The following is a 23,844-nucleotide window of genomic DNA, read 5'->3' as shown; positions in this document are numbered from 1 at the left end:
TAGCCACCATAGCAGTAGCGGTAGCAACAACAGTAGCGGCTATAGTAGTATTTTCATAATTATGATGATGATGATTGGGATAATTTTTTTTTCCTTATAGGTTGTGTACTTGAAGCTGGCTTCTATAGTAAAAGGTTACCTGACTAGGAGGTTATTCGAGACAGACCGCGTTCGAAACCTCATCAAAACCATCGGCGTTAGTAATGGTGTTTATATTGTTATAATTATTATTATTATTAATTTGATTGTTATTATTTTTATTATTTTTGCCGTTGTTGTTTTTTTTATTATTATTATTATTGTTAATTACGTCACACTTGCGTTTAGGATGCGGCCGAACTAGCCCTAGCCGTCCAATCAGAAACGAGGTCAGTTTGCACTGACCTAGATAAGAATCTCCTAATTAGAGTCAACAAACAGGTCTGTGTTTGTATGTGTGTGTGATGTGTGTGTGTGTGTGTGTGTGTGTGTGGTCATCATCATCTTCTTCATCATCATCACCATTATCATCATCTTCTTCATCATCATCACCATCATCATCACCATCATCATCACCATCATCATCACCATCATCATCATCATCACCATCATCATCATCATCAGTTAACTGCTACCATGTACGACTTGAATGAAGTTTTCATGGAGACATCAACTCGCGAAAAGATGATGATGATCAGGAGACAGAGAAGTATTGATAATGATAAAATGATGAAAGTCAGTAATGATGATGACGATGATGATGACAATGAGTTGATGATGAAAGTTTTGTAATCAATCACCTTTTTCGAGTTAGCTGGTGATGAATAATCAAAATGCCTAATAATTCTAAAAGATATATCACTTATAATTATCATTACTTAATGTTTCTCATCCAACCAGCTAAACAAAGACGCTTCGAAAACAAAGATGGCCTCCAAATTAAGCCTAGCAACAAAAAAGGTTTTAGAACGAAAGCAACTGGCTCCAACTGGCCAATCATTGAAGAGTATTCAATCAACTAGCCATACAGGGAAGAGTTTGGCCATGGGTTTTAGCCAATCACGGAGTAGTATTCGGTCGACTAACCAATCAGAGAGGAGTTTGGCTTTTGGTGTTGGCCAATCACGATGTAGTATTCGACCAACCAGTCAATCAGAGAAGAGTTTGGCTCTGGGTGTTAGCCAATCACGAAGTAATATTCGATCAAGCAGCCAATCAGAGAAGAGTTCTTCTCTGACTGTTAGGCTACCACAGCCAATGAAAAGCTCGTCAACAACATCACCACGGAACGCTAGCTTCTTTCCTAGAAAGGAATACGTCTCTAATAAATATTTCACTAAAAATAATAACAAAGAAAATAATAATAAAAACAGAGGAAATAATGATACTAATGTTAATAATAATAACAGTGGTACTAATAATTATGATAAAAGAACTTGCACTACTACTACTAAAACTACAACAACTTCTACTACTACTGCTACTACTAATCTAAATCACACTAAAGGCCAACGTAATGCATCTGAAAATATTAGACGCTAATAGTATAATGATAACAAATTAATAATATTGAATTTTTACCCAATAAAAATACTGATGATGACAAGATGACTGAATGTTTTTCTTTATAATTTTTTAAGTTTCACGTACATTGGTTCGACAAAATGATTCATTTTGTGTTAATTAATGGCTTTGTATGCGTGTGTATATATATGTATTATGTGTTTGTAAGTACAACAACATCGGAATGAAAGCATATGATGACCTACTACCTGAATCTAGTAACAAACAGCCAGCTTAATTCACTATATCACCACTGCATCTCTTCCAAAAAACATGGAGCTGTTGTATGTCTTCATTAACACACAATCGTTTCTCTAAACCTCGGAAGAGCACAATAGACATTAAATCTTTATTTAATTTGTTACTTTGATTAAGTTTTATATTAATTATTATATATATATATTTATTTATTTGTAGTTATACATATATAGCAAGCTTTCCATTTAATTAGCTAACTGGCCATTGGCTTTTCGTTCTCATATTTTTAATTGCTTTTAAAAGTAAATTCGATTATAATTTTTTTTGTCATAAGATTCCCTTGTGAGACTCTTTTCAAAGTTCCGATTCTTGAAGGTTTGACATTTTTTTTTTATTACAATTTTTAAAATTAAATTTCAATGAATTTCCGTCCCGGCGAGAAGTAGTTGTTTTTATAATGTAAAACTTTCAAAGTTGCAACAGGACAACAAAGGAACAATTTAAGAGATTTTAAATTTAAATTAAACTTTAATTATTAAAGAGGGAACTGAACAACAATTTCTCTTGCAACTGATTTTTCATTTGATATTTCATTTACTTTAAGAATTTGCTTGCAGTTTCTTAACTATTAAATTTATAATCTTTTTATATAGATAAACGAAAAAGACAATATTTGCTGGTTTTTATCAATGAGAAAGGTGAAAATTAGGCTGATAGTCAATATAAATAAATTATAATAAAATACTCACAAGATGGCATCCTCACAAAACGGTGGGGCCACCACAAGTACAAGCTCAACTTCTACCAGCAATCTTGTTATGAGTGAAGTTAGTTTTTTTCCCTAGCCAATTTATTTAATTTTTAATCATGCATGTATAATTGTGGTAGTTATGAAATTTAATTAAATATCAAATTAAAAAGTATTAAAAATTAAAATTAATGAAATGAAAAGATTGTAGAGAATGCTAATTAAAATTTTAACAGAATAGTAATATTACTTAACAGGAAGGTCGATCAAGTGATGTCGTATTCAATAATTCAGAGTTTCAGCCACTTAAATCTCATATTGCTACTATACTAACCATAATTGTGCATGTTGGTGTATTTTTTTTATTTCTGTATAAATACATATATACATGCATACATATAAACATACATACATACATGCTTACATACATACATACATGCTTACATACATACATACATACATACATACATACATACATACATACATACATACATACATGCTTACATACATACATACATACATACATACATACATACATACATACATTTTTACACCGTTCCTTTTAGGCTGTCTTTTAATTTAGTGCCTTTATTCCATCATTCATGCTCATCCCTTCTTATGTATGTATGATGTATGTAAGTATTATTACAAACAGTTTGTAATAATACAAACAAACATACATGCATACATACATACATACATACATACATACATACATACATACATACATACATACATACATACATACATACATACATAAATACATACATACATTTTTACACAGCTCCTTTTAGGCTGTCTTTTAATTCCACTGAACTGGTACATAAATGCTCTGAAAATAGCCTACTCCCCAATGGAAATAGCTGCCCTCGTCAATATCATAGTTTACTTTTACACAATCACTATGACGATTCTTATACAGTATGATTTTGAGAAGGCTTACGAAAGAGGTTACGCCGATCTTTACAGGATTACTGCAAGAATGATCAGGGCTCCATTTTTTTGGTTTTCAATTGGTTGGTTTATTTATTTGCTCTGTTTTTTATTAGCTGTTTTGAGTGTTTGTGGGGTATCAACAACAAAACAAAACAAAGTTAATATTGGTAAGACGAAGGTAATGGTGAGTGGGGAAAGTGGGGAGCGAGTGATAAGTAAAATAAATCCCTGTGGGGTATGTGACAGGAAAGTGAAGGCTAACTCGGTATTGTGTATAGGATGTCAGAAATGGGTGCATAAGAGATGTAGTGGTGTGAGGGGGGCACTGAAAAAGGTGGAAGGTACGTTCAAATGTAAGAAATGTGTTCATGGTGTGATTAATAGGACGGGGTTGGGTGGTGGTAATGAAAGAGTGGAAAGCTTTGTTTACTTAGGGGATAAGCTGAACGCGGATGGAGGATGTTACGGCTAGAGTTCGTGTGGGATGGATGAAATTTAGGGAACTGGGTGGGGTATTGTGTGGAAAGAAATGGTCAGTGAAGATGAAAGGGAGGGTATATAAAGTATGTGTGAGAATAGTATGGTGGTGAAACTTGGGTGTTGAGGAAAGAAGAAAGTGTACTGCAGAGGGCTGAAAGAGCTATGGTGAGGATGATGTGTGGGGTTAAAGTGAAGGATAGGAGGAGTAGTACAGAGCTGATGTCGATGATGGGACTGAATGAGGACATTGTGACATTGATAAGGAGATCGAGATTGCGGTGATATGGACATGTGTTGAGAAGGGATGAAAGGGTTGGGATTAGGCGAGCGTTGGAGTTCGAGGTTGAAGGAGTGGTAGGAAGGGGTCGTCCGCGATTGGGATGGAGAGAGCGGGTGGAGAAGGACAGGGTGAAAGCGGGGTTGCGTGATACTGAGGCGAGTGACAGATGTGGATGGCGTCGAGGGGTATTTCGGTTTCATCATAGGTAGCCAAACGGCAACCCCCGATTTTGGGGAAAATATCGTCTAAATGTGTGTTGTTTTGTGGGGTATCATCTGTTGAAAAATCATTTAACGAAATTATTTGGGATAAATAAATTTTAATTAATTAATAAATAAATAAATAATTATTTTATTAACCAGGAAACACACTGATGCTGTTCTTCATAAGCATATACTACTACATACTTAAGGATGATGAGAGTGACCATGGCATTTTCAAAATGGAGTTGTACTATATCTCATTCCAAATTATCGTGGTAGTCGAGGTCCTTATCTCCCTCTACCATTATGTTATGTTAACAGGTTGGTTGGCTGGTTGACTGGGTGGTTAATTTGGAGATTATGTTGGCTGGTTGGTTGGTATATAAGTTGAGTGGATGTTGTTGATTGGTTGATTGAACTGTTTGTTGGTTGAGTGATTGGTTTCTTTCGTTAGTTGCTTGGTTAATTGGTTGAGTTGGGCAGTTAGTTGATTGATTGATTGGTGGTTGGTTGATTGATTGAATGCTTAAATATTTGTTCATTTAGTTTGTTTAGTGTGACTGATTGATTGATTTTTTTAAATTAATTTTTTATTTATACGCACACACACGCACGCACGCACGCACACGTTCTCAGGAATAATTGTGAGACACAATAGTTCAAAGAGGAAACCTGATGTCTTGTTCAACAACATAGAGCCAAGTAGGACATTGGATAATGAACTAAGTACCACCAAGAAGATGGTTGGATATGGGTAGGAATCATTCATTTATTTGTTTATTTCTCCTCCTTCATTCATTCGTTCTTTCATTCATTTATTCATTCACGCAGAATCCTATCAACAGCCCAGGACCACCTGATTCAAAGTCAAAACGACCAAATTGACTTCTTAAAAAATAGAAGTGCCAAGCTACTTCAAGCCATCAGGAGTATAATCCGAGAACTCCCTCCACACCTGAGGACGAAATTCCGAGAACTCCTTGCTAACATTCTCAGTGACAATAATCCGGTTGACCGCCATGCTGGGGCCATAAATGGCGATGTAAATGATGACGATGCTGGGGCTGACGATGATCCGTTGATTAGGGTTTAGGATTGATGGTAGTGATAAATATTCATGAAGATGATAAAGATGGTAATGAGGATGACTGATCTTATAATAATGACAATAATTTTTTTCATTATTCTTATCTACGATTTTTGGACGCTTTTCATTTCATTGAACTTGTAACTATTTGAATCATTTTTTCGATGTGTTATTATTATTCTTATAATTCATATTATGATATTAATATTAATAATAATAATAATAATAATAATAATAATAATAATGGTGATGATGAAGATGGTGGTGATTAAGACGACTCAGTCTTGGTTATAATTTGTAAATTGAGGTCGATTTTGATTCGTTTATTTATAATTTCTTTAAAGTTGTTGTAAAATTCGAACTGAAATAGTTTCCTTTATCAAATTATACATTTTCATGCTTAAGGAATTGAGTGCTACATTAATCTAGTAAAAAAAATACCAGCTTGATTCACTGTATCAGGATCACATGCAAAAAATCGAAAGAATATTCTTATTGCATAAATTCTTCTTTCTTTTTAGTGCCTTATACTTTCAGGACATTGGCGACCATCGACCTCCACAAAACCCGATCTTTAACACTTTGTAGTAGTTGAAATGTGGTGATATTCAACAAGTGAGGCAAGGACTTCACGAATGTTATTCGTTGTTGAATGTGATCTCTTCTCCCTGCAATCTTTCCAGTAGTTGTTAGATTTTTTCCATTCTTTCCTTCCGCATGATAAAATAAATAATGTGTTTTCCAGCTATTTTCTTGCAGAAAACTGATAAAAATTTGTCATAATTTAAGTTTCATTACATTTATATTTTGAATATTAACCTCGACCGTAGTATAATTTAGTTAATTTAATTATTTAATTCCATATAAATTCCCTCTCTCTCTCTCTCTCCCTCTCTCTCTCTTTCTCTCTCTATATATATATGTATTCAAGTATAATTATTTTAGAATATTAAAATATATTATAATATATTATATTATTTGTACAGAATTTTTTTTATGATAGTTTATTTTTAGGCTTTCACTTTTCTTGGTTTTTCCAATTTCTTCCGTTGGCATTTTGAAGAAGAGAGTAAAGACTCATCAAATTTCTCTTTTCATAAATAGAATTAATCCAAATATTAAGTAATTAGTTGAAATATAAATATTTCTTCGCTTATATTTTGAAATTAAATTAAGTTTAAATAAGAATGGAGTCGGCCAGTGAAGAAGATAAAGATAATCTGCCCCTCCCTACCACCACTCAATTTTGCACTAACTGGTTCGTTTTTAATTGAATTAGTTAGGGCTTAATATTTTATTTATTTTTTCATATTTCATTTATTTTTCTACATTTCATTAATTTTTTATGCAATTTATAAAAGATATACTTGGAAATCTGAAGTCTTTTCCATGTTATATTTGGAATATAAAATGAACTGGTTAATTTTTAATTTCAATGTTGAGAGAAATATTTAAAATAAGTAAGTAGTACGGTAATTTTTGGTAGGATATTAAACTTGTATAGCCTTTTATTTGAATTTAAGTTTGAAAATAAATTTTAAAAAAATTTCTGTGAAAAAAGTTCCCAAACTCAATTTATATTCTCTCACTTTTTACCGGCTCCAAACAAAGACATAAATTATAACTATTATAGCTAATAATTATAGTAATAAAAATTATTATTTTATCATAATTTCAATAATTCATCAATTTTTCACACCAGTAAAAAAGACATCTCCCAGAGTAGTTTCATAATGCATAAGATACATTGTGAGAGATTCCTAAAACTCTGTCCTAAATGTCATGAAGCTGTCCATGTCGACAAATTAGGTGAACACTTAGAAGGGTACCACGTCGAAATTAGTTGCCTAGCCTGCCATCTTGTGATGGAAAAAAGATTTATGGCTGACCATTTGGTATGTGTGTGTGTGCTTGTGTGTGTGCGTGCGTGCGTGTGTGTGTGTGGTGTGTGTGTCGAGTGCATAGTTTAATTAAATTAATGATAGTTTATTTTTACTCTTCAAATAACTTTTTTTTCCAAATTCAGATAAAGGATTGCAAATGCCGCGAGGTGTCATGTGATTACTGTGAAGTGAACCTACCCCACTACAAGATGTATGAACATCGAGTTGTCTGTGGCAGTCGAACGGAGAAGTGCCCAGACTGTGGCCGCTATGTCATGCTAAGAGATGCTTTAGCACATCCCTGTTTTAAGAAAAATGGCGCCGGGGACTATCATGGACAATTTAGTAAATTAGTGAAAAGTAGTAGCAGCAATGAAATGGGTGATATTAAGGGTAGTAAAAACGCATCTAATGATAATAAAATCAATAATAATAGTAACTATTATAATAAAAATAGTAATATTAATAATAGCACTGCCATACATGAAAACCATAATACTACTACTACTACTACCGCTATGGTAGATGCTGTTAAAACTACCACTACCACTTCTGCTGCTAAAACCAATAGCTGTAATAATAATAAGAATAAAATCAATTTCTTGCAAAATGATGACGACGACGACGATGATTATTTTGATAGTTTCAATATCAATGCTACTGATCATGATGACGGGGGTGATGATTTAAGAAGTGCTTTGTTGGCGAACATTCGTGCTATAAATAAACGTAAAAGCAATAATAATAATGATGATGATGAAAATTATATGGATGATGGTGATGATGGGAATGAAGTGTCGGCCTATGCCAAATTAGAAAATGACGGCCACCAAACCATTCCGTGCGAGCACTGTGATCATAATATACCCATTGAGCTATTTTTAGAGCACGAAAAATCGTGTGCCGGAAAAACCCTGATCTGCCTAAACTGTTCGAGTAGAGTTGTCCGAGTTTACCTAAAGGACCATCTTAAAACGTGCCCCGCTATTGCGGATGAAAATGGCGGCCATAATAATAAAAATAGTAATAGTAAGGAAAATAATGCCAATAGTAATAATTTCATCTTTAAATTTAATGATTTTTACGGCAAATCTGTTACTAATACTACTACTGCTACCACTACTTTCTTAAATACTACAACTGCTGCTACTGCTGCTGCTTCTACTACTTTCAGCGCCACAGCCGCCATTGGCGGTTTCGATAATAAGGACATCAGTAATTATGATTTAAATTATTACAATCTTAATAATTACACTAGGGTAAATTATGATTTAGATAATTATAGGAATGATATAAACGCCAACATAGATTATGGCGATTACGATCTTAATTACGAATCTGAAAGATTCATACACGGCAGTGACCTACGTGATGATGCCGAGAAGCATAACTACGGCGGCGGTGGTAGTAAGAATGATAGCGACAAAATAGTCAATTGCTTCGGCCAGATTAATTTGAATAATGATAACAACTTTGATAATTATAGGCAAGCTGCTATCAGCAGTTACATTAAAGGAGATAATATTAATAATAATAATGATTATGACGGTGATTTTGATGACTTCGACGCTAATTATTACTACTGTCATCACGGGATGCCCAATTATTATGCTGCCACTGGAGATCGTGGGGGTGAGGAAGACGACGATGGTGGCTTCTATTATGGTGTTAACGATAATAAAAGTAATAATAATAAGATTGATAATAATAGGAGTAATAATAATAAAATTAATAAGAGTAATAATAATAATTTGGGCGAGAGAAATGACAAGACCATTGATGTAGATAGTAAGTTTGCTATTTTAATTACATATATGGATCTCTCTTTCTTTCTCTCTCCCTCTCTATCTCTCTCCCTCTCTATCTCTCTCTCTCTCTATATATATATATATTTATTTTATTTTTTAGAAATTCCTTGCGAGTTTTGTGATAAGCTGATCTTGTATTGGGAGTTAGACGCTCATCAGGTGTGTTCTTTTCTTTATAATAATGTTGTCGTTACTGTACTCTTTCGTTTCTTCATTAATTCATTTACTCATCCAATCAATCATTCATTCGTTCGTTCGCTCGGTCAAACATTCGTTCGTTCATTTGTTCATTCATTCATTCATTCATTCATTTACAATGATAATAATAATAATTACAGAATGTATGTAGATTTAAAAGTCCTGTCAAACTTGTCAATCTGAATAGTGATAATAATAACAATAAAAATAACAATAAAAATAATAATAATAATAACGTTTTCAACGACACTACTACTGCTGCTGCTTCTACTACTACTACTGCTACTACTACTACTGCTACTACTACTGATAATAATAATAATAAAGGTGTTGGTAATGTTATTAAAAACTATAAACCCAGTAACAACAGCATTAAGAACTTCAACGAAATGCTGAGAAACAATAAAAATAATAATAATGCTAATAATAATAATGTTAATAATAATAACAACATAGAAGCTAAGAATAGTAGTAACGAAGACATTAAAACAACAACAAACAACAACAGAGCAACTTATGATGGTAACATTACCAACGACTTCAAAAGCCTCAGGGTTAATGATGATGATGCTAATAATAATAACAATGGTAATAACAACAAAAATTGTGACGTCATCTTGGGTAACAAAAACAGAAACAACAACAAATATGGCTCTCCTGATAACATCAACCGGAACAATGCAGCACCATTACTCAAATCATTTCCGCCACTAGGACCGCTACAACAACAACAACATTATCGTAACCACAAATATAGCAACAACAACTACTACAACAACAGCAGCAAAAACAAAGACATCAACTCGAGTAACAACAACAAATATGTCTTTTCTGATGACATCAACAGGAACGACAAAAATTTTCATCACCTGAGTAATAATAACGCCAGGAGCCCGTATAGCAACAACAAGAGCGAAACTTTTTATCATGATGACGTCATAAGTCCACCTGATTTTAGCAGCAGTAGCAGCAGCAGCAACAACAACAATCGCTATGACAACAACAGACGTGATTCCAACAGCAGCAACAACAATCGCTTCCGCAACAACAACAACAACAGACGTGATTACAACAGCAGCAACAACAATCGCTTCCGCAACAACAACAACAACAACAGACGTGATTACAACAGCAGCAACTCTCACTACAAAAAAATTGATTCCAATTACAAAAATGACATTAACAACAACTGCAAAGATGACATCAAAGCCAACAAAAATGACGTCATCAACAACAAAAATGACATCAACGACACCAACAACATCAACAACAACAATGTGGAGAGCTATGGGAGTAAATATTTTTCTCAGGCAAACAACAAAACAATAGCAACAAAACCATACAACAACAACAACAGCAGCAGCAGCTATCGCAGCAACTACAGCAACAACCGCTACAACAACAATAAAAGAAACAACAGCAATTATCCTCAAAATAAAAACAACGACAACAACAGCAGCCAAACAAAAGCTGCCATTAAAAGTGAATCTCAACTTAAACAACAACAGCTAAAGCAAAGCAGTAGCAGCAACAACAACACTGCTGTTAAAAATAGCTCAGATTGTAATCAAGCCGGATTTTTACCTCCTCTATCTAAAAATAACCTGGAAAATTCTAATGATAAAAATAAATAATATACATATATTGAGCGTGTGTGTGTGTGTGTGTGTGTCTGTCTGTCTGTTTGTCTTATTATAATTATTATTAAACCTTTTGATGCATATCATTTAGCTATATATCTTATATAAAGTCTGTTTAAACTTTTTACCATAGAGAGGATATTGATTTGATCTATTTTTCGTTTAAGTTTTTTTACTTCCTTGGTCGTCTGTCTATTATTATCATTATTTTTATTTTTATTGATATTGCTGTTACTATTACTACTACTGCCACTACCATTGCTACTACTACTATTAGTGGTTTTATTATTATTATTATTATTGTTATTATTATTAAAGATTGAATGAAAATAAATAAATAGATGCATAGGAGTGTCTTTTTGTTTTTTTTTGTTATGAGAAAACTGTTTATAATAAAATAATGAATTTCAAATGGCGAACGAATAAACGAATTACTAAATTACTGAATGAGTGAGTAAGTGAATGAATGAATGAATGAATAGATGAATGAATGAATAGATGAATTAATGAATAGATGAATTAATGAACGTATGAAAGGACAGGAGACTGAGTGACTGAAAAGCAATAAATAAATTAGTTGAACGATTGATTGGAAGAACGAGTGACTGAATAAACATGAATGAATGAATGAATGAACAGGTCAATAATGAATGAATGAAATATTAGATCAATGAAAGCCTGAATATAAGTTGGAAATATATATAAATATATATATATATATATATATACATAAATATAAATACGTATATTTATATCTATGTATATATTTATACGTATATTTCTTGCTTGATTGATTGATTGGTTGAAAATTGGTCCGTTAATAAATTAAATATAATGTTACAAAAATGTTTAATTTAGGAAAAGCTCAATTTAGATTAGAAGATTAAAAATCACGAAGTTCGTACATAGGCACACACACAATCACACACACACAGGAATAATCTCGGATAATATTATTGTAATAATTTTAACGCGAGAGAGGGTTTGTCAGCAAAACCATCCGCCTACACAAAAAATTTCAGAAAAAAAGTCTAGAGATCATTCTTTGCAAATAAGAATACTTAATAATGATAATACGTCTCCAGGGCCTTATATTAAAGGATGATCAATATTTATTGAGATTTTTTTGTTCTGTATTTATTTTTTTCTATCTTTCTTTTTTTATACTTTTCTTTCTCTTCTCTCTCTCTCTTTCTCTCTTTCTTTCTTTCTTTCTTTCTCTCTTTCTCTCTCTGTCTATCTATATATCTATCTTGATCTGTCTATCTCTTCTATCTATTCTATCTCATATGATGTTATTGAAAGGAATTTGAATGGAATCATATAAAACACATACATACACACACACACTCACAGATATATATATATATATATATATATACATACATATATAAATGGACAGCCACTTATTATAATTACGTACATATGTTTGTATATTTGTTTGTGCGTTAGTGTACATTGTATGTATGGATGCATGTATGTATGTATATATGTTTGTATATATGTATTTATTTATGTATGTATGTATGTATGTATGTATGTATGTATGTATGTATGTATGTATGTATGTATGTATGTATGTATGTATTAGTGTATGTATGTGGGTGTATACAGAGTGCTATTTGCTTCGAGATGAATGGAATATGTTTTCGGCCATTTCAAAGTGTGTATGTTTGTTTGTATGGTATGTATGTACATTTGTATGTATTTAGTTTGTATGTTAATGTATGTACGTGTGTGCGTGTGCGCGCGTATGAATGTCTGTGTAGGTGTGTGTTCATGTGTGTTTGAAACATTATTATCTTAGCACGGATCAATCGATGAATTATATAAACAAATGACTTCAGCCTATTAGGAATAAAACATATTACGTTAAATATTATTATTATTTATTATTAATAATTGTAATATTATTATTGTTATTAATATTTAAAATAATTTCAAACGTATGTTGTTTCATAATTATTACCACTACCACCACCACCACCATCATCATCATCTTCACCATCGTCATCGTTAATAACTGCAACAGGCGGCTGATCGTTTCTCGAATTTTTTGAAAAAAATTTGGAATTAGCTTCACCGAAAATGACGTCATCGTCGTCGACAGTGGCGGCTTTCGTAACGGCTCCGTTTAATTTTTCGGGGTTAATCGTGCGTGTTTCTATCGATAAAGCCTCTACTGGACGCGCCTGCTGGCTCTTATTTTTTTCATTTAAATTTAAAATAATTTCAATTTCAGTTTTTTCCTCCTTTTGCTGCTGCTGCTTCTGCTGTTGCGAAGTGCTCCTGCCGAATTCCGTATCGATATTAAGTATCGTTTCGGTATTTGATCTCGTTTCAGTATCGGTACTGAATCTCGTATCGGAGTTCTTATCGGTATTGGCGTTAATATTAATATTACTATTGTTTTTATTAGTTACTATACCGGCCAGAGGATTAATTTTATCTTTCCTGGCAAAAATGGATGGAGATTTGGCCGGATTTAACGTTGTCTTGTCGCCTGTTAGGGCTTTTCTTTGGTTAAAAGTGGAATAAATTTGACATTGATCAGGAGGTAAAGATATGTTCAGTGAATTATGCCTTTTCGTGTTGTTAGGTCTCGCTGAGGTTCTTGCCTTTTCTGAAGTTGCCGCTCTTGTAACCGGACGTGGTCTGATTAAATCTTTCATGTTGTGTGGATGTTGTTGTTGTTGCTGCTGCTGATGATGTTGTTGCTGCAACATTTGTTGCCGATGAAGGTCTTGTTGAATTTGTTGAAATACTTGCTGTTGTTGTTGTTGCTGATACATGTGTTGCATAACTTGTTGCTGTCGGGTTAATAGTTGTTGTTGTTGGAAGTAGGAGTTGATCCTTGGCGATGGAGAGAGATTATATATAGATTGTAGTTGCTGAAGCTGTTGTTGTTGAAGTAGCAGTAGTTGCTGTTGTTGTTGCTGCTGCTGTGAGAGGTTAGAAAAGCTAAAAAACATATTTGGCATAGAGTTCTGGGCGTTGAAATGAAGCGGATCGTGTAACGGCAAAACAGATTGATGGTAGGCAATTTGCTGTTGCAACTGCTGCAAATGTTGTTGTTGATGTTGCTGAAACAAAAGCTGTTGTTGTTGTTGTTGCTGCTGTTGTTGCTGTTGCTGTTGTTGTTGTTGTTGCTGCTGCTGTTGTTGTTGTTGTTGTTGTTGTTGTTGCTGCTGTTGTTGTTGTTGCTGTTGTTGTTGTGAGTATATATGATTTTGTTGTTGTTGTTGTTGTGAGTATGTATGATTTTGTTGTTGCTGTAGTGACGAATTTGTTTTTGTTGATGTTGATAATCTGTTGAGGTTTGCCACATCGTCCCCAATACGACCTGCGTCTCTCCCCTCCCTGCCAGATCTCATTCCTACCTCCCCACATTTTCCACCAGCACCATGTCCATTATCTGGCGCTACATTCTCAAAATTGAAAACTATTTCAGAGTGACTGCTCACTAAATTGGCTGAGAGATTTTCAGATTGAGGTTTCTTCATTGGGTGCGCGTTTGTCACATCCCTAAAGACATACTCCCCATCACCGTTTACGTCATCACTTCCGGCCAAAATATCTTCTGCGTCATTTCGCACTGCAATATTCAAACCTCCCGCCATTTTGCTTTCATCTTCGTCTAGTTGGGCATCAGTCGCCAGCGTCAGTAAGGATGTGACGGGTGCGGAATTAATTCCTGGAGTCAAAGATACGAAAGAACCTCCGTAAAAGGAGCCCTGGTTTGAAGGTACCAGAAAGGAACCAACTGCTTCTTGAAATGGCGGGAAAACGATATAAGGTAACACATTATTATTATTATTATTGTTATTATTGTTATTATTATTATTTTGAAATGAAAATATTGGTGAAGGTGATGACGAAACGCTGGACGGGTTTTGGAGGTAAGTCGCCGGAGTAAGAATCGGGAGGCCAATAGAAAAGTTTGTGGGCGGAGCTAATAGGTTTGGACTCGTCTGTGATTGGTTGTAGGTGGTGTAAAGGGGTAGAAAATGTTGACGTTGGCCGTCATTGTTATGTGGTCCGAACGGCCTTGAATGACGAATAGAATAGAAAGTAATCATTTTTACGTCATCATCATTATCATCATCATCTCGTGGTCATCATCATCATCATCATCTCGTGGTTATCATCATCATCATCATCTCGTGGTCATCATCGTCATCCCCATCATCATTATCATCTTAGTCGTCATCATCATCATCGTCGTCGTCGTCATCATCATTATCTCCAAAAAATAAAATCATGCTGCAAAATGTTTAAAAGCAAACTAACTTCCCTGATGTATCGTTAGCATTGATATTATTATTATTATTATTAGTATTATTGTTATTGTTATTATTATTATCATCATTATTATTATTATTATTATTATTATTATTATTATCATTATTGCCATTATTAACACTCCAATCGTTCTTTTTGTTGTTTGCATCAGCGTATTTAGTGAGCTGTATCGACAGATTGTTGTTGTTGTTGTTGCTGCTGCTGCTGTTATTGTTTTTGTTGTTATTGTTGTTGTTGTAGTGGTACGATCTGAGTAGCATTTTATCGAGGGAAACTTTTCCAGAAGATTCTACGAGTCCAGGTGCGCTGCGGCTTTTGGGGACGCCTGTTTGTTTGTATGTTTGTTTGTGGGTTTGTTTGTATGTATGTATGTTTGTAGGTTTGTATGTATGTATGTATGTATGCTTGTATGTTTGTTGGTGTGTATGTCGGTTTGTATGTATGTATTTGTGTGTATGTTTATTTGTATGTATGTATGTTTGTACGAATGTATGTATATGTGTGTGTGTGTTTGTACGTGTATGTAGGTCTGTACGATTGTGCACGCCACGCAGTATAAGCTGCTCTTTGCTTGAACGAGTGTTGGGGTTTAGGGAATGAAACAATGTGATTTTTTCTCTTTTTTGGAATGTGGGTGTATTTCTATGTATGTATGCATGTTTGTTTGTATGTAGGTAGGTGTGTGTGTTTGTTTGTATGTGCGTGTGTATGTTTGTTTGTTTGTATGTATAATAGGTTTGGATGCCTATGCATACACGTGTGTGTGTTTATCTGTGTGCCTGAATGTATGTCTTCATGTTTTTGTTGGGTTTTTTACTTCAGAGCTTAATAGAGAAATAATGAAAATGTGAACGATAATGATCATAACGATTAGACTGGGGATAATGATGATGACGACGACGATGATGACGATGAATGAACACGCCACACCACACCACACCACGCCACACTACGCCACACTAGACTGCAATTTCACTAGCAAGTTAATCCTTCTCATCTAGACTAGGACCACTACAGACCACAAAATACTACTACCACTTCCTCTGCTACTACCGCTGCTACTACCACTACCACTACCACTACTACTACCACCACTACTACTACTACTACTACTACTACTACTACTACTACTACTACTACTACTACTACTACTACTGCTTCTGCCACTATTACTACTACGACGACTGCCGTTGTTACTTTTATTACTACCAACTACAACTACTACCTACTGCTACTGCTTCTTTTAGTAGTAGTAGTAGTAGTAGTAGTAGTAGGTAGTAGTAGTAGTAGTAGTAGTAGTAGTAGTAGTAACTCCCAGTAGCCGCTTCTGTGACGGCTGAAAAGATAAATTCATATTTATATGAAAAAAAAATTTAATTTAAAAATTTAAATGAAACCGAAGACAGATGACAGTTTAGAGAGGTTTTTCTTAGATTTTTAAATAATAATAATAATAACAACAGTGATTTTTGTTATGATTGGTTCCTTGTGTATCTGCTTTCATCATCACATGAATGTATTGATATGTGTAAATGTGGCTTTGTCTTCGTTAATAATAAACTGGAGAATTAAATGTAACATATGTCTTACCACGGAGAAATAGTATTGATAGTACTATGCATAAACATACACACACACAAACACACATACACAGATACAAACACACACATACAAACACACATACATGCAAAATGTTACTAATAATAGTATGTGATGTTTGTTTACATGCAGTCAATACGTCTGTATGGATGTATGTATATTGTCTGGGCTAATTGGCGAGAGCCATAATGTAAGGAAAACCAATATGCTTTTGTGTTTTATGTATGTATGTGTGTATGCACGTGTATGTGTGTTTGTATGTGTGTCTGTTTTTATCTCAAGTTGTATGTATGTATGTGGATGTATTGAAACATTGATGTATGTACTAATGTATTGTTGTAGTCTTTTGACGCTCCTTACTAGAGACACCACCAATGTTATAACTTGAATGATCTCCATATTTCCAACAGCAATGTTGTAGCTTCCAGCGATCGTCAAGTGTTCGTTACTCCGTTGGTTCATGGTTCCCTATAGATGAACACAACTGCTTCAATCGCAAACTTCGTTGAACGAACGTTTATTTGAATACCAACAGTAATATAAACACTAAACCAATCCAAGCAACTGCATAAATCACAGTTACAACTCCTCTTCAAACCTCGCCAGTAACTTCGCTATTGGCAACTCCTTATTTAGCCTTTACTGTAGATTTCGACAATCCTCTATGCTGTGAAAAGATTCTACGGCTCGCAAACAATGACAAATAGGGAAGATAACAAATATAACAGAATAACAATAATTAATTTATGATAATTAATTCAGACCATTCTAGCTGTTGTAACAGTATGTTTGAATGTATGTACGTCATAGATATAATGGCTAAGACATATGTTACATTTAATTCTCCAGTTTATTATTAACGAAGACAAACGCAATGGCTTGCCGGTGGTGATCTGGGGGCTGAACTCCCCAGTTCTACAAAATGCCACCAAAGGCTTGTAGTGTGCGCGCTACGACCATCAAAGTCCTACTCCTTCCTGCACGTGGCGGGGGCTGCTACTAACTAACAGGAGAGGGCGAAGACGAGTTACTGGCGCCTAAACCAGGTTCCGGGCGGATGGCGCTCGTAAGGAAATACCATCTATTCTAGGAGAAGGAAAACTCTGATTTCAAACCTCCGCAGCCTTACGGCTATACCCACGCTTGGGAAAGGCCTGGGAGTAAACCCAGTTAAAAATCTAGCCAGGATAGTTGGCTACGAGGATAAAACTGCACCGCAGTTTCATCCAAACTTCTGCGTCCACACTGGTCGCTCGGCGTGTCTCAACTCGTTGTGCCTGCTGATACCGACCCCTGTGGAGGAGAGAGTGTAGCATGCCGCACAAACATGCTCCACTTAAATCAACTAGTGTGAAGGTGGTCTTGGTGGTCTGATGCTTGTATGGATGTGCAAACAAAGTCCTGCGGCGATTGGCGAGTGGCGACGGGCACAGGTAGAGGGTACTACTGGCAGTGTCTAGTCACAACACAACACACGGGCGGCCTTGGTGTGATGGTCGTTTGTTGCTGATAGCTACAGCAATTTTTGTATCCTGCCAGGGTGACAAAGCAGCCCTATTCAGGGATGCACTGCTTTCTCCAACCGGAGAGGGGACTAAAAAATCTGTCCTAAAAAAAGCTAGACAAAATGTTGCCGACCTTGTCAGCCTACTGTGGCTGACTGGGTATCCTACTATGCGGTCAAAAGAAAAGAAAAATTTTAAATTTGGCTTCATGGAACGTCCGGACAATGTTGGCTCTTGGGAAGTGTCATGAACGTCGATCTGCCATTGTTGCGCGTGAACTTGCGCGTTATGACATCAATGTTGCTGCGCTCAGCAAGACAAGAATCTCTGCAGCAACACAGTCGAGGAGAGAGGTGCTGGTTACACCTTCTTTTGCCAAGGTCATCCTGCAGGTGAGGTGCGTACTGGTGGAGTGAGCTTTGCCATTCGTAGCACACTCCTGAAATCTGTACATGAGGTACCTTATGGTATTTCACCACGCCTAATGAGGATGCGGCTCAACCTGGAGGGTGGTCACACTGCTACCTTGATCAGCTGCTATGCGCCAACTCTTGGAGCAACTTTTGAGGAGAAAAGCTTGTTTTATGAGCAGCTCGGTGACGCTGTTCATTCAACACCACACAACCATCAGTTGTTTGTCTTGGGTGATTTTAACGCCCGTGTGGGTAAAGACCACATCTTGTGGCCAAAAGTGCTTGGACGAAATGAAGTTGGTAGGGAAAATTCAAATGGAACCATGCTCCTCGAATTTTGTACAGAGCACAATCTTGTGGTGACAAATACAGTCTTCCAACAGGCTGACAGGAAGAAGACTAGCTGGAAACATCCACGTTCAGGACACTGGCATCTCATCGACTACATACTTATCAGACAACGCGATCTTCGTCTCGCTCGTCTAACTAAAGCGATGCGAGCATCAACAATGTGGTCAGATCATCGCCTCATCAAGATGTCGGTGTTTCCTACAGATAAACCAGTCAGAAGGCATCACAAAACTGTAAGGAAAGCCAAACTGGATGTGACTCGGCTAACAGAACCGTCAGCTAGAAATTTGTTCCGCGATGCTTTGTGTGGTGAGTTTTCAACAAATGAGAGCACAGAATGGTCAAATTTCAAGCAGATTGTGAAGATAGCTGCGCTTAATGTGCTTAGATATCAGCGTATTAAGCATAGGGACTGGTTCGACGATCAGGATACGGAGACACGTGGGCTGCTGGACAACATGCACAGCACCCATCTTTCTTGGATAGATGACAGGGGCAACTGCGTCAAGAAAGCATGCTACACGCAAGCACGCAGTTTTGCACAGAGGAGGCTTCGTCAGATGAAGGAATCTTGGTGGTCTGCCAGAGCTGATGAATTGCAAGTAGCGGCCGGCCGCGGGGACATGAAATCATTTTACAGAAATCTGAAAACTGTGTTTGGTCCCCGCAGCTCCGGTAGTGTCCCGGTACTGTCTAAAGATGGTCAAACACTCATCAAGGATGGCCATGGAATCATGGCTCGTTGGGCTGAACACTTCAACAGTGTGCTAAATCAAGAATCCCGGTTTGATGAATCAGTCCTTGTTGAGTTGCCTAACTGAAGCATTGCAGGTGATCTCGATGATCCCCCTAGCCTGTCTGAAGTGGAAAAAGCAATCACCCAAATGTCGAATGGAAAAGCTCCGGGTTTGGACGGGCTGCCGGCAGAACTCTTCAAATGTGGTGTCATCGAACTTAAAACCAGGATGGTGACAATGTTCCAAGACATGTGGGATAGGAAATCGGTTCCTCAAGATTTTAAGGATGCCCTTATCATTCACATATTCAAACGGAAAGGGAATCGTTCATGCTGTGATGATCACAGAGGCATTTCTCTGCTATCGATTCCTGGAAAAATATTGGCCCGCGTGACCGTCAATCGCCTAACCAAGTACGTCAATGATGTTGGTATCCTTCCAGAGGGTCAGTGTGGCTTTCGGGCTGGTCGTGGTACTATGGATATGATTTTTACTGCCAGACAACTTCAAGAAAAATGTCGTGAGCAACAACGCGAACTTTTCTTCGTCTTCATAGATTTAACAAAGGCGTTCGATTCCGTCAACCGTTCGGCGTTATGGAAATGTCTCAAAAAGATCGGTTGTCCTTCGATTTTAGTGTCGATTATTCGCTCCTTCCATGAAGGCATGAGGGCAACCGTAGTTGAAAATGGTGATCGATCCCCGGACTTTGAGGTGACGAATGGTACCAAGCAGGGGTGTGTCATGGCTCCCTTGCTGTTCAACATTTACTTCTCCCTAATGCTTCGAGTCGCCTTTCAACATTGTGTAGAGGGCATTCCAATCTGCTATCGCGTGGATGGAGACGTTTTCAACATCAGACGCCTACAGACGAAGTCAAAAACACAAACCACAATAGTCCGCGACCTGCTCTTTGCGGATGACTGCGCTTTGGTTGCACATACACAAAGTGAAGTTCAGGCTCTGTTCAACTGTTTCTACACTACTGAAGAAAGGTTTGGACTCACGGTGAGCAGGAAGAAAACAGAGGTTCTGCACCAAAGCTATCCTATTTCGTCGGATTCTAAAGCCATCGTAACTATTGGTGGCTCGCAGTTGAACGCTGTGGATCGATTTTGCAACCTTGGTAGCTACCTCTCCAACACTACTGCAATCGATGATGAAATTACGGTTAGGATTGCCAAGGCTGGTGCTGCTTTTGGTGGTTTGAGTGGACGACTCTGGAAGGAACGGGGTGTGTCGCTGGCTACTAAAATATCTGTCTATAAGGCAGTTGTGTTAACCACAATGTTGTATGGATGTGAGACATGGATTACTTATAGGCGCCATATACGTAGACTCGATCAGTTTCATATGAGATGTCTACGGGTTATCGCTAACGTTAAATGGAAGGATAGGGTGCCAAATACGACTGTATTGGAAATGTGTGGTATCTTGAGTATCGAGGCGGTTTTGTTACAGGCACAGTTTCGTTGGGCGGGACACGTTATCCGCATGCCAGACACAAAAATTCCCAAACAGGTGTTTTTTGGACAGCTGGCTTCTGGAGTTCGCCTTGCAAGCGGTCCAGTTCGCAGATTTAAAGATAATCTGAAGGAAAACCTAAAAAAAGTCGGACTGGATTCTAAAACCTTGGGTGTCGTTGCGCTCGAGCGTTCACAGTGGAAGACACGCTCACAAGCGGCAGTTTCCGCCTTTGAGGAGGCGCGCATTGCAGCTTTAGTTGGAAAAAGAGGACGGCGTAAGCAGGTGGCCCGGGATGGTAACAGCACAGGGGTGTGGGTTTGTGGAACCTGTGGTCGTCGATGTTCATCAAGAATAGGCTTGTTCTCGGACTCATCAATGACACAATTCGTCGAACGCGACGATGTGTTCCATAGGTATAATTACCAAGGTCAACTGAAAATCAATCTATCATCAAACCAACCAACCAACCAACCAACCATCCAACCAATCATCAAACCAACCAACCAACCAACCAACCACCCAACCAATCATCAAACGACCTTAATCGATCTAAGCCCCCAACCAGTGAAAAACTAACTGACCTTTGACCCAATTATCATCGATGGGTGTACGTTTTTTGTACTTTTCCATTCTTTTGACGGCGATGGCCTCGAGTCGAACCCTGGCCGTAGGGTAGTCCTTCAAGACCTCCCAAAGGTCGTTCTTCGACAGGCAGAATAAGTCCGAATAACCCACTGACCTATTATTATTATTATTATATAATATTTGGACTGATTATTTTTGCAATAACCATATAAACTCTGCCATATCATCGTCGTACGCTATCTATTGCGACAGAAATGTGAAATGAATCAATTTTAAAACTAAATTTTTACACATTTTAATTTAATTAATTAATTATGGTCGTACTTTTTCTATTCGAATGATGAGCTTCTCAGATTAATACCCTATTTACTGCATTTGACATTTTGTTTTATTTCATTATTTTATTTTATTTGTATAACTTTTTTCATTGTTTCATTGTTTTTATGTATTACTATTTATTATTATTATAATTTAAAAATAAAATTGTCTTTAATAGCATAATTCATTTATAATTTTGAGTCGCCGTGTAATTCCAGATGCACTGGAAATCGTACCGGGAAAGCAAAATTTATGCACCAACTCACTTATGACAATTGACTTTGTTGAACTTTTCAGGGAAAACTGTATTTTCATTCATTCAGTCTTTTACTCGTTCATTCATTCATTCATTTGTTCGTTCGTTCATTCTTTCATTTATTTATTAATTCATTCATAATTTATTCATTTCGTAAACTTATTTATTTATATTTTCATTCTTTCCATCATTTGCACTTTCCAGTTCATTCATTTATTTATTCACTCCTTCATTCATTTCTTATTCGTTCATTTTTTTATTCATTTTTTCATTCATTCATTTATTCATTCGTTCATTCATTCGTTCGTTCGTTCATTCGTTCTCTCAATTTTTAATTACTTTTCAGGAAGTTCGCGGAATGACGTTGTCTTGGTGTGAAAAAAATTTGAAGAAGGTGTGATGGAAAATAAAAAAAACTAAAAAAGAGAGTCAGAGAGAAAAAGAGAGAGAGGAAAAAAAAGACAGAGAAAGAGAGAGAGAGAGAGAGGAAGAGAGAGAATAGAAAAAATTATTTCTCCAGAACAATGTTAGAGAAAAAATATAGATGAAAACATTTGGACGAGAAGAAAAAATACAAAGCGAAAAATTTATCATGTTTTGTTAACGTACCAATAGCAGCAGCTGCAGTAGTAGAAGCAGCAACAACAACAGCAGTAGTAGTAGTAGTAGCTGTAGTAGTAGTAGTAGTAGTAGTAGTGGCAGTAATAATAGTAGTAGTAGCTGTTTTATCATCCCTTTCAAGTGAAAACAGCAATTATCTTATTCAAGTTTGTCAAAACTACTCCTACTACTGCTACTGTTGCCACTACTACTACTATTATTACTGCTACTGCTGCTACTGCTGCTACTACTACTACTACTACTACTACTACTACTACTACTACTACTACTACTACTACTACTACTACTGATAATAATAATAATAATAATAAAATATTATTTCTAACCTGACGGAAGCGGTCCGTCTATTCCCCGTGTGGCCCATGTTAAGTATGCTAATTTCGCCAAAGTAACTACCTGATTGGTCGGTTATTTTTAGTACTGCCATTTGATTGGCTGGTTGCATTTTGGTAAAATATTCTCATTGATCACTTATCTCTTTTAAATAAAATTGCTAGCAGCGGTTAACAATGTCACGAAATGTATCATCATCATCATCGCCATCATCATCATCACCACCACTACTACCACCACCACCAACATCATCATCATCTTTACAACCATCATCATCATCATCATCATCATCATCATCATCATCATCATAATCATCCTTACAACCATCATCACCATCATCATCACCATTCTTAC

General features: G+C 36.3%; 3 protein-coding genes across 3 annotated transcripts in view; 2 read left to right on the top strand and 1 right to left on the bottom strand.

The window, feature by feature from the left end:
• The window catches only part of HELRODRAFT_175428 (hypothetical protein), a gene marked incomplete at both ends in the record, with an annotated part of 5,044 nt that extends 3,523 nt beyond the window's left edge, over positions 1-1,521 (top strand). The window contains 4 exons of the mRNA XM_009022853.1: positions 101-196; positions 328-420; positions 604-714; positions 880-1,521. Of these exons, the coding sequence (XP_009021101.1) occupies positions 101-196; positions 328-420; positions 604-714; positions 880-1,521 (942 nt within the window). The remainder of the gene's footprint in view (positions 1-100; positions 197-327; positions 421-603; positions 715-879) is intronic.
• A 17,378-nt stretch (positions 1,522-18,899) lies between these two features.
• HELRODRAFT_82595 (hypothetical protein) lies at positions 18,900-19,355 on the top strand (the record flags this gene model as incomplete). Its single annotated transcript, XM_009022852.1, has 1 exon — positions 18,900-19,355. A coding segment is annotated over one exon (456 nt), but the record flags the coding sequence as incomplete, so codon positions are not given.
• Positions 19,356-21,916: 2,561 nt separating this feature from the next.
• The window catches only part of HELRODRAFT_192482 (hypothetical protein), a gene marked incomplete at its 5' end in the record, with an annotated part of 6,217 nt that continues 4,289 nt past the window's right edge, over positions 21,917-23,844 (bottom strand). Inside the window, 2 exons of the mRNA XM_009022851.1 lie at positions 21,917-22,116; positions 23,484-23,553. Of these exons, the coding sequence (XP_009021099.1) occupies positions 21,927-22,116; positions 23,484-23,553 (260 nt within the window). The 3' untranslated portion in view covers positions 21,917-21,926. The remainder of the gene's footprint in view (positions 22,117-23,483; positions 23,554-23,844) is intronic.

This window comes from Helobdella robusta (genome assembly GCF_000326865.2).
Source record: "Helobdella robusta unplaced genomic scaffold HELROscaffold_33, whole genome shotgun sequence".
NCBI lineage: Eukaryota > Metazoa > Annelida > Clitellata > Rhynchobdellida > Glossiphoniidae > Helobdella > Helobdella robusta.
The sequence above is the reverse complement of the archived record's forward strand: the minus strand, read 5'-3'. Positions and strand labels throughout refer to the sequence as shown.